Below are 12,848 nucleotides of genomic sequence, written 5' to 3'. Positions count from 1 at the left end.
AGCTTTTTTTTTTTTTTTAATTGAAGAAGTAAAAGAGCCGTTAGCAAAAAGCAACTAGCTCGAGCATACAACATTTGTCCCTTCTGCTTTGGAAGCCCTCACACGGAAGAAAGGGAAAAAGGGAGAGAGGGGGAAAAAAAAGAGAAGAAAGGAAGAAAAGTAATAGCTAGGTAAAAATTCTCCTGTGAAGCTACAGTAATTTATTATATGTAAATGTGCATATTCTAGAGCATTCATGTATTTGTGACTTAATTTCAAAACATGACAAAAAACCACATGTGTGTGTATATAGTATACACACACATTCTTTTTCATAGTGTCTTAAAGTTGTATGCAGTCCTCTTAGTTGAAAATATACACATATCTTAAAAAAAATTACAAAAAAAAAAAGGGGCGCCTGAGTGGCTCCGTCGGTTAAGCATCCAACTTCGGCTCAGGTCATGATCTCGCGTTTGTGGGTTCGAGCCCCGCGTTGGGTTCTGTGCTGACAGCTCAGAGCCTGGAGCCTGCTTCAGATACTGTGTCTCCCTCTCTCTTTGCCCCTGCCCTGCTCATGCAGTCTCTCTCTGTCTCTCAATAATAAATAAATGTTTAAAAAAAAAAGAAAGAAAATATACACACATCTTTACTTTTATCTGGAACATCTACATTTGGGAAAATGAATTTTACTTATATTGATTTCTATCTGTTTGTTTATCTATACCAGCTATGGAATCATGTTTATGGAGAGATAACCTGTAAAGTATCATCTTTTTCCAGGGTATAATGGCCCGGAAAGCTGCCTGGGCTTGAGTTTGGTAATTGTTTGAATTCAATCACTTTGCAGAAGAAGCAATCTTTGCCTCTGTGCGTATAGGTGATAAATCATACTTACATTACTTCTAAACTACTCTCAGCCAGAGTCACTGTGATAAAATCAAAACAGAATAAAACACTGTTGCTAAACTCCTTTTTGGATTCTGCTCAGATATTAGAACATACTTGACTCTGTTCAATTTGAAATAAATATCGACGTGCCAGTTACGTATTTGTAAATCGAGGCCCAGAAGATGAGAATGCAATAGACGTTCCTGCTCTGAGATAAAGATATTTTTTGTCTTTCCAAATCCTGGGTCTGTGCTGCATTTTAGGTCTTGCACTACATGGACGGAGAGGAGTTTTGTACTTTCATTTGGCCTATCAAGACGAAAATGCATCGCTTTAACTTTCAAGGGAAGGCACTCACTTTGTAACAGGAATTGAAATGGCCTGGAGGAAAAGCCACTGACTAAGGTAATGGAGGTAGAGCCTCAGGAACCAGAGAGATGCCATCAGTAGGATGATGTACCAGAAGCCCTGGCTTCTCCACTCAGCGAATTGAAGTTCCGAGAACGCCGACACCATCCCGAAATGAAGGTGCTTGAAGAATTCTCTAGATCCAGAACCATCAGCAACCGAGGAACACCTACAAACAAAGAAATGATGAATCCCGAGCTCCCAGGACAACCAGCAGTAAAATATTTTGAAATGATAATAAAGACATTGTGAAAGTAAAATTGAATGAGACTATTCCTGAAATACTTGGGCTCAAGTGATCTCTATTTCTTTCGGCTCTGATGGAAGATCCCCAGGGAACATGGAAAGAAGCATGCACCCAGGAATGGAAATCAAAATCACGGTGAGATATCGCCTCACACCTATTAGGACGACTACTGTCAAAAATTAAAAAAAAAAAAGTGCAGAAGAAGGAGGAGAAGAGGAGAAGGAGGCAAAGGAGGAGAAGAAGACGAAGAGGAAGAATAGGAAAAAGAAGAAAGGAGGAAAAGAAAAAGAAGGCCATAAAATAGCAAGTTTTGATGAGGATGTGAAAAAATAGGAACTCTTGTGCCCTGTCGGTAAGAACATAAAATGGAGCCTTGCTAGGGAACACAGAATGCATGGCAGGCCCTCAAACAATGAAAATGAGAATTAACATATGATCCAGCAATACCCCTCCTGGGTAGGTAGCCAAAAGGATGCAAAGCAGAATCTCGCACATATATTTGCACACCCGTGTGCATAGCATTATTCACTACAGCCAAAAGGCAGAAGCCACCCAAGTGTCCACCCAATGAATTATTCAGCCTTAAGAAGAAAGGAAACTAGCACGTGCTGCCACGTGGCTCAATCCAGAGGACATTATGCTAAGTGAATCAAGCCAGTCACAAAGAGACAAATACCGTAGGGCTAACTTATGTGTGGGAGCTAGAATAGTCAAATTCAGAAAGATAGAAAGCAGAATGCAGTTTTCCCGGGTCTGGGGTCGGGGGCGGGGGTTGATGGTATAAAGTTTCAGTTCTGCAAGATGAGGAAATTGTGGAGATCGGCTGCATGATGATGTGAATGCACTTAGCATTGCTGAACGGTACTTCAAAATGGTGACGATGATAAATCTTTATGTTATGTGTATTTTTACAACAATACAAAATGTTAAAAGAAATATGAAAAGGAACTATTATAAAGAATAAACTTATTTTTAAAAATCTTTAAAATCTGTAATATATCCCTGCTTATCTCACCTACCCACGATGATCCTTCTTTATTAAAATGAGATTTCATTTTTGGTTATAACCTGTTAAACATTTAACTATTTCGGGGGTGCTGGGAGGCTCAGGTGGTTAAGTATCCAACTGTCGATTTCAGCTCAGGTCACGATCTCAAGGTTTGTGAGTTCCAGCCCTGCATCAGGCTCTCCACTGTCCACACAGACCTTGTTTCAGATCCTCTGTCTCCCGCTCTCTCCGCCCTTCCCTGACGCTCTCAAAAAATAGTTTATTTTTTTTTAATTAAAAATATAAAGTTGACTATCTTATTTTATTTATTTTTATTTTATTTTACTTATTTTATTTTATATTCTAATATAATTTATTGTCAAATTGGCTAACTTACAGTGTGTAAAGTGTGCTCTTGGTTTTGGGGGTGGATTGCCGTGGTTCATCGCTTACATACAACACCCAGTACTCCTCCCAACAAGTGCCCTCCTCAATGCCCGTCACCCATTTTTCCCTCTCTGCCACCCGCCCCTCATCAACCCTCAGTTTGTTCTCTGTATTTAAGAGTCTCTTATGGTTTGCCTCCCTCCTTCTCTGTTTGTAACTATTTTTCCCCCTCCCCTTCCCCCATGGTCTTCTGTTAAGTTTCTCAAGTTCCACATATGAGTGAAAACATACATTATCTTTCTCTGACTGACTTATTTCACTTAGCATGACACCTTCCAGTTCCATCCATGTTGCTGCAAATGGCATGATTTCATTCTCATTGCCAAGTAGTATTCCATTGTATACATAAACCACTCTTCTTTATCCATTCATCAGTTGATGGACATGTAGGCTCTTTCCATAATTTGGCTATTGTCGAAAGCGCCGCTATAAACATTGGAGTACATGTGTCCCTTACCTATCTTATTTTAAAAATTGAAACGCATTGTTAATATATCACTAAAACTATGGTAATGAAAATTTGAAGCTTAAAAAGTCTTTTATTCTTTAACACTATACTGACATTTTCAGTTGAAACTAAATGTAAAATAATTACATGCAAGGTGTTCTGACTTAGCTTCGGTTTCCTCTCTCTGTTTGGTATTGGGATAAAGCGATGTTTTCAAAGTTTATAAAATTAGAGCTTTTGCAGGAAAGAAGATGAAGAAGTATTTGAAAACAACTGTCGAGGCAGAACTTGTTCCCCTCCTAATCCCAAGAAAATGTGCAAGGAGTATACAGTAGGATTCCCATAGCTTATCGACTAGAAATACAAACTCTGGACTCAAATGCCCAAAGCCTCAATGTCTACATAGAATTCCTATCTATGCCTCAGTTTGTTCATATGGAAAAGGGGAGTAGTGATAGTACCCCATAAGCCAGGGTCAGTATAATGACCAAATTAACAGATGTAAAACATTTTGAACAGTGTGAATCTGCACTGTCATCACAAAAGAGTAAATACTCAATCCACGCTTTCACCCTCTTTCCCCTCTTCCAATATTTACCAGAGCTGCTTTGAAATAGGCTGGCCTTCCATCAAGCCTAAGAAACATAGCAGTTGATATGATTCCTTTCATTTTAAAGAGATATAAACAGGAGATGCATATGTTACTTAACTCAAGCAGTAAATATCATCGGTATATACCATCACCAGCTTAATAAAATGTTGGTTTTGTTGAATCAGTAATTGATCTTTATAATAACTAGGTTCCAAGTCCTGTCTTGGAACCTTAGCCTGTCTGATTCTGCTCTAGAATATGTTTCTAGAATAATTTGGGAAATTCCTCAACCAAAAATGGTCCGGATTAAAAACATCTTACCAAAGAAGAAGCTAGTATGATACAAAGTAGTTCAGTAACAATGATAAAACCAAAGCAAGTCGAGGCAGCGTGAGAACATAAAAGAAATGGGATTCATAGAGAGATACACAAGATTGTATATGCAAAAGCTCATCTCTCTCTGAAGACTGTTAAATACGAAGATAATTGCACCATGAAAAGGAGAAGATAAATAATAGAACTAAGAGTCCTTGGGGGAACAAAGAACAAACGGACGACAACAGAAAGTAAAAAACAAAACACACAAACAAACAAAATAAACCATATTGTTCTCAGAATTCCAACCCAAGACTTCAGCCTTCTGGTCTGCACTGGACTAAGGAGGCACTGAATTTGACATCGACCGTTCCTTTGTTGTTCGGGTCTGTATTTTGCCATGAAAATGTAGACCATCGTCTAACCCAGAACTCCGTGCAGAGTCTGTACTGAGGATGCTTTTCAATTATACAAACGAGGAACAGCTAAACAGGAAACAGGCCCCTGAGAGGTTTGGGTTTACCATTGGTAACAGAGTCCTCATAGGAGGATTCCAGAATACCTTGCTACATTTATCATCATGTGAAATGAAACCCAGAACTTTCTACCCTCCTAAAGCAAAATAGTCTGTGCCCGCTCCTCTTCAGTTAATTATTCCGTTGCTGTTTTGCCCCTTCAAAGAGAAGAGAAAATCAAATACAGATTTGGCATTGTGTTGTTTGCAAAACACCAGAAAATCTCAAATGATGCAAAACAGAAGAGACAGTAGCCTATTTGACCTTTGAAAATTTCCACTGTTCTTTTCATACCCATTGAGACAAATGACTAAGCAGTTTAAGTGTTTATTCACAGAACCCACTATAAAGTCATACTTTTGCCATGAGTTTCACTGATAAATGTTTCCCATTCACATTCAGATACACATATTGGTTTCTGGGGCATGTGAGTTAGGACAAATAATACTAAAATATCATCGTGGAGCATTTATATCTAACTCAAAATACTCAATTGCTTTGTACCTGCTTAACACACTTCAATATTTGATTTTACTTGTTCGTTTAACAGTGGTAACTCGAACATCGGGAACCAAAGAATTAGGAAAACCCTGGAATCCATCATTTAGAGTTTGAACAATTACAGACTTCAGAGTTAGAAATTAATAAAGGAATTAGTTGATGCCAAATGATGCCAAATGAAAAGAAGTTATCAACAAGCTTATCAGGTGAACAAAACTCATCAAGGAGAGCCTTACAGACAATTCTCATATCACAGTGACTGACTGTTTCTCTTAATCATTTCGAATTTGCACCTGAAATCCAAGGGTGTACCAACGGAGAATTACATCCACAACCCTCTCTCGATCCATTGTTCCTGAAATAGATTTCATTCAAAAGAAAACTGTGCATCCATGTTTCAACATTTTCTTGAAAGCAAGCCTCTCTTTTATTCTCGTACACATTCAAGGCATAGTATAAGATGCAGGGCCATTGTACAATATCTTCATCCACATTTCCACTGTTCTCTCCTTCCCCTGTAATCTTTCTTGGTTATGTACAAAGAGTATGACCATCAAAAGGATAATAAATGGCCTCTGCCACTGGGGTGTGTAATACGTATAGTGGGAATTGATTTGTTGGTTATGAAGGAAGCCGGAGAGCACACAGATCACTGCAAAATCACATTGAGGCCAGCAACTACTCCTCGGTTCATGCAGGCGAATCCTCTATCGCTCACAGGGTGAGCTGCCAGAGGCTGAGAAGAATGGTCAGGTCATCCAGTATTCAGCTATTAAATGAAACCTATTTCTCTGAACTTCAGCCACATTTCATATGACACACATATATCCCCCTTTCCATGCCCAGTCCTTATAGAGACCCGATATCAAACAAGATTTCTATGATCCATCAGTGTAATAATAAAAAAAAAAAAAAAGACCCAAGTTGCTTTATGGGAAAAAAAAAAGCATGGAATGCATTCTTTTACATCGAACAGTGAATAGGAGTCCTTAGGGATTTGTATACAACCCAAACCCACCATTTATCAGCTATGCATAATAATCCTTTTAAGAAGTGACTATCAATAAATGGCACTAAAATTTCCATATTCCTTTCTTCTGTATGACTAACCATACACTAAGTGTAGCACTGAAAAAAAATTAATGCTTATTTATTTTTGAGAGAGAAAGAGAACACCAGCGGGGGAGGGGCAGAGAGAGAGGGAGACCCAGAATCCAAAGCAGGTTCCAGGCATGAGTTGTCAGCACAGAGCCCCACGTGGGGCTCAAACTCAGGAGCCGTGAGATCATGACCTGAGTCAAAGTCAGATGCTGTACTGACTGAGCCACCCAGGTGCCCCATAAACATAACATTTTTAAAAATCAAGTTTGTTTGTTTGTTTTTTATTTTTTTTGTAATTCTTCTTGTGGGGGTATTTCTCATTTCTTTTTTCACTGTGCTCCATTTATCAAGTTTTTGAACATAGAACCCTCGGTGATTGTGAAGCTTTTTCTAAGACTTAATATTCAGCATTTCAGGGAATCATTCTAATGAGGGTATCAAAGAAACATGGATAGGTTATACTGTGTTAATGTTGGAGAAGGCCTCATCAGATTCCCTCAGACTTTTTCAAAAGCGGAACTAAAGCCCCAATCAGTTAAGTGATTTGCCCAACTTTATACAACGGGTAAGAGTTTTCTAGCCACTGTATCCAGACTTGCCATTAGGAGCTCTCCATCAGTTTAACAAGACAAGAAAGTGTAGCCTGCTTGAAAGAGAGACCCTTTATCAAAACCTGAGAGAAGGAAAAGGTTCTTCTTTTATGGAAGTTGGTTTAATTGGACACAACTCACTCATTCAGCAGATCGTCATTAAATAAATGTAAATGTCAGGCCCTGGGATGATGTAGTAAGCAGAATAATGGCCTCCCCCAAATATGCCCACACCCCAATCCTTGTAACCTGCAATTATGTTAAATTATATGGCAAAGGACAATTAAGGTAGTGTACAGAATTAAGTTTGCTAAGCAATTGAGTTTAAAGTAGATTATTATGGGTTATTTGGGTGAGCTCAGTGAATTCACAAGGGTCCTTAAAAAGTGAGAAGGGAAAGCAGAAGAGAGAGGGAGACAACAAGAAGGAGAACCAGAAGAATGGCAGTGTGCGAAAGGCTTGTCTCAAATGTCTTGGCTTTGAAGATGGAAGAAGGGAGCCATGAGGCAAAGGATAAGACCAGCTTCTAGGAGCTGGAACAAGCAAGGAAACATTCTCCCTAGAATCCAGAAAATAAAACATGTAGTTCTGCTGGCCCTTAAGTTCAGCTCAGTGAGACCCATTTCAGACTTCTGACCTCCAGAACTGTACAATAATAAACTTGTGTTGCTTTAAGCAGCACCAAAACACTAATATAGATACAGGTTCTGGATTTTCACAGATGAGCAACATTGTCACTCACCCACATCAATTTCATTCTATTGGAAGAGACAGATCAGTGAAAAGACAAATAAAATCCAGGGACAAAATCCAGGGTGAGAAGTGTTACAGTGACATACAGAATGCTATGAGAAAACACAGGATGGACACCTATCTCCAACTGGGCCAAAGAAGGCTTCCCCCCGAGACCTATGAGGTAAAGAGGAATCAGACAAATGAGAGGAAGAAGTATATGGGAAAGCTAGGAGGGCATTCCATCACACATGCACTGCTCAGGACAAGAGAGTTCTATTTCTAAAGCTGAATATAAGTTGCATAGGGTGGAGAAAGTCCAAGTAGGTGAAGGGGTCTGTTGGTGGAAACCCGATTAATGGATGCCATGCTGCAGAGTGTTCACTCCATCCTGGCACTCTTAGTAGCCCTTGGAGTAACTAAAGGGGAAGGAGATGGGGGATGGCATGTTTGTGTTTTAGAAATACTGCTCTAGCTGCAGGGGGGAAATAGTTTGGGTAGGTTCAGACCAAAGGGGAGAACAGATTATGACTTAGATGATGACTGATTAGTACTGATCAATGATGAGCACAACTGTAGACCTTTCAGAAGTATGGGCATGGGTGTTCTTTGCTATCACAATAACTTGAAGGGTGGAAAAGGCACAAAGCTTCATGAAATGTGCTTGAGAGTCTCATCTGATAAAGATTTCTCCTGACCCCTACGTTAGTTCCCGAGGGCTACTATCACCACGAATTGGGTGGTTTTAAACAACATAAATGTATTCTCTCACAGTTCTGGAGTCTAAAAGTCCTAAATCAAGGTGTTGCCAGGGCCATGCTTTCTCTGAAGTTTCCAGGGGATGGGGAGGTGGAGAAGGAAAGATTCTTCAGCTTCTGGTAGCCTCAAGCATTCCTTGCCTAGTGGCAGCAAAAATCCAATCTCTGTCTCCAGTTTTACATGGCTGTCTTTCCTTTGTTCATCTGTGTCTTCATAAATAAAGACATCAGCCATATTGGATTAAGGGCCCACTCTAGTACGATCACGTTTTAGCTTACCTTTACAGTAACCCTGTTGAGGTACTAAGTCCTACAACTTCAACACATTATTGAAGGACAACAGTTCAACTTTTAACACCCCAAATGCCAATAGCATTTGCCAACAGCAGCCCTTTTAGAGGAAAAGGGAATTAGAGGGGTGTAGGACAGGGACAAAGAGATGGATTTGAGAGACAGTTGACTAAGATGAACAGGACTTGGAGACTGTTTGAATTCGGGATCCCGAAGAAAAGAATCTAAAATGGTTCCAAAGTTTCTGGCTCGGGTAGCTCATCCAAAGAGCGGCTTGCCATATTAGAGAAAAGCATTTAGTGATGAAGAAGGGAAAATGAGGAAACAATAAGCTCATATTGACCCACATATGGAAATGCTCATGGTAAATCCATGAAAATTTGCCCAATAGTCTGTCATACTTACGGAAGTGAGGTTCAAGACATATCAGAACTGGAAAACAGTTTGATGAAGTCACCAACATGGTAATAAGCCATTAGAATGATTGAGACACATTGTCAATACCCAGTATGTGGAAATGATGTAAAAACTAAAAAATATATATACAGGTGCTTGTCCCTCAGATTAATATAAATATTCTCTTCCAATGGAATCAGCTATCACAAGCTTGAACAATATAAACTCAAGTACTCTTTGAAGATACTCTTTTCCCATATGTTGGTTTACAGCTGCAAACCCACTTAATCTAGACAAAACCCTCCTCCTTCATTCACGTCCCTGAAAAATAGTTTATGGATAAGGGTTTTTAAGGTAAGTGAGAATTTTTGGCATAGACAATAAAAACTGATACAATAAAAATATACACAGTATATAATATGTGTATACTATATTTAATTTATAGAGCCACTTTGGAAGACAGGTGTTTCTATACACATTTTACAGATGGGGAAATGAAAACTGAGAAAGTTCAAATTACTTGCTCTAGATCATACAGCTATTAGGAGACAGAACAAAACAAGCATCTAGATTTGAATTTAATGTTAGTGTGATACCACAGCTTGTGTTTCCACGACCCGTGTGGCCAAGTGCATGGGGGCCGACGGGGCTGGCAGGAAGAACGTTCACAACTCATTTACATGTACCAAGAACTTATACTGCAGCTCAGTAAAAATGCATTATGAAATTAATATTAATATATTTAGTGAGGCTTGGGGTGCATGGGCGGCTCAGTTGGTTAAGCGTCTGACTCTTGCTTTCAGCTCGGGTCATGATTTCACAGTTCATGGGTTCGAGCCCTGCATTGGGCTCTGTGCTGGCAGTGTGGAGCCTGCTTGGGATTCTCTGTCTCCCTTTCTCTCTACCCTTCCCCTGCTCACTCTCTATTTCTCTCTCTCAAAATAAATAAACATTTATCTATAGATATATATATATAGATATAGATAAATGTTTATTTATATATATACATATATAGATATATATATGTATATATGTATACATATATATATATGTATATATATGTATACATCTGTATACATCTGTATATCTATATATGTATATATATGTATATGTATATGTATATATATATGTATCTATATCTATATATATATATGTATAAATGTATATCTATATATAGATATATATGTATATATAAATAAACATTTATCTATATCTATATCCTATATCTACATGATATACATTATAGAGATATAGAGATAGAGATACAGATAAAGATATAGATATTAGTGACGCTATTCACTCAATGAAGGCAGGAACTGTCTTGTTCAGTGCCTTATCCCCAGGCCCAAGCACCATGCTGCGTACATAGTAGGTGCTTAAAAACAAGCATTTGTTAAATAAATAATTTTTTAAATGTGTCATTTTCTAAATGGTTTAAGTAAAAACTATGATCTGCTTCAGTCATTTGATCTGTCCCTTTAACTTAACCTTTCAAGATTCATATAGTCCATTCAGACAGTCCATTCATACAGTTAATTGTTCGGTGCTTAAGAAAATAAAAAACCACCATTAAAATGGTAGCTGAGAAAAGTCTCATAAATTCACAGCAGTATATTATTAAATGATTTGGCTGGTAGGGACTCTTGGGCAAGTTCTCTGTGGTAACATATTTAAAAGAAAATGAAGTAAAATACATCAAGATAAGGAAACACTTATTTGGAAAGAGATATAATTAACCCAAATGAATTATTACAGAGGGAGGGGAGCTGGAGAGGTGGGCGGAATGGGTGAAGGGAGTTCAGAGGTGTAAACTTTCAGCTATAAAATAAACAAATCATGGGGATATAACAGGTAGCACAGTGACCATAGTCAATAATATTGAAATGCATATTTGAAAGTTGTCAATTAAAAAAATGAATTGTTACAATACTATTATCATATGATGATTATTGGGTTGATATATATATATCTGATAAATGACATCAGTATCAGTTTTATTTTTAACCAAAGTTATTAAAATGCTCAAATCTGATATTGCCTTGTCATTATTTCAAATATTTGGAAAAATACCTTCACAGAAGTTCTGTGCATATACAGATTGACCAACATGTTCTGGGTAAAATTGTGCTCCATTCTTTCAACTTTTTCAAAACGTTATGAGGAGGAAAACTTCACAAGTTTATCTTGATGTTAGCATTTTTAAACTAGATCCCCCCCCCCCCGCCCTAAAATTGTATCTCCTTGGCCAATTTGGGTATTATACTTTTAATATAACACATTGCACTTTTACCAGATTTAATTCAATTTATAACAAATGCCTCTAATTAAGTTAAAAGATCTTTGAAAATTGCTAAATCTTCGGGGTAATATTACCACGACTGACATTGAAATAATTGATCATTCCCACTGAGGCACAAAAGTATGAATGTTCTAATGAGAAAACAGGGATTGAAGTATGTTGAAGGAGTCCAAAGAGACTCCCAAACTCTTTAGGCTGTTATTTCCAGTGACTGTCTCAGAATGGGACCGGGAGCTGGGGCAGGGACAGATGACACTCAACCCAGAGCCTAAGAAGGCAATGAAAGCAAACTTGAAACACAAAGTCACCACTTTGAGCAAAGGTGAACAAGGTCTGCTTTGCCTTCCTAAAATACTCTCATTTCAGTATGCATGGGTTTCTGTTTTACAATGTCAATTTTTGCCATTGACAACATTTTCGTGACTAGTCCGCGCCAATAAATACCGGATGTAATACTAGAATGCATCTATTTTTCCAAGAGAAAGTCACTTAGAGCCAAGAATCAGTAAATATGTAATTAGTTAGACCTAGTGGCAGAGCTCCTGACCAAACACCACCACCAGAGTGGGGAGTAGAAACAGAGTTTGGTTAAAGTGTTTATTGCGGCTTTGTGAAGGGCTTTAGGAAATCACTTACCTTTGCAGCTAATCTGTTAGTAAGAAGGAGAACACCTACCTTGCCAGTATTTGCTTGGCCTAATGAGTTAAAAATGTGTACAAAACGCTTCCAACGTGAAAATCGCTAAATACTTTATGCATAATGGAAGCTTCATTAATGGCTGGAACAATAACGTAAAATCAGCTTTGCAAACAGTCACATTAATGAACTGCATGATAATGCATAAGCAGGGCAGCATAAGAAAAAAGATACTTCACAGCTTAGCCATAAGAATATCAGGAGGCTTCACAATTTATCGGGCTATATATAGATGCAGATTGGAGAGAGGCAGATCCGTATACAGGCTGACAGCACAGAACCCATTTTAAGTCTTTGTTCTTCTGTTTACTAGTCTGATGATATTTTGTGGGTTATCTAATCTCTGGGCCTCAGAAACTTCGTCTAATATGGGGGTTTGGAATGTCTCCCTTTTTGAGTTCTGAGGATTAAATGAGAGAAGATGTCAGATTTCCAGGAAGGTGCTTGCCACTTTTAGAGAGGGATTATTTTATAATACAAAGCTGGAACGTCACTCAAGACCAAGAAAGCCATTTCACAAAATTGACTTCTAATTTTGATTCCACTATTGTGCACAATGGAAAAACATTCAGGAAGAATTACATTGTGATTCAACCAATGGCATCTCAGACATTTAAATTGAAAAGCAAAGATATATCTTTAGACCCTTTTCTTCCA

General features: G+C 38.2%; 1 protein-coding gene across 1 annotated transcript in view; it reads right to left on the bottom strand.

The window, feature by feature from the left end:
- LOC132667882 (uncharacterized) overlaps window positions 1–12,848 on the bottom strand; it is a 182,431-nt gene that overhangs the window by 45,723 nt on the left and 123,860 nt on the right. The window contains 1 exon segment of the mRNA XM_078447612.2: window positions 1,226–1,444. Coding sequence (XP_078303738.2) covers window positions 1,226–1,444 — 219 coding nt within the window.

This window comes from Panthera onca, chromosome B2, assembly GCF_046562875.1.
Source record: "Panthera onca isolate mPanOnc1 chromosome B2, mPanOnc1 haplotype 2, whole genome shotgun sequence".
In the NCBI taxonomy this organism is placed as follows: Eukaryota; Metazoa; Chordata; class Mammalia; order Carnivora; family Felidae; genus Panthera; species Panthera onca.
Note: the sequence above shows the minus strand (reverse complement) of the source record. Positions and strands in the feature narration are given on the sequence as shown.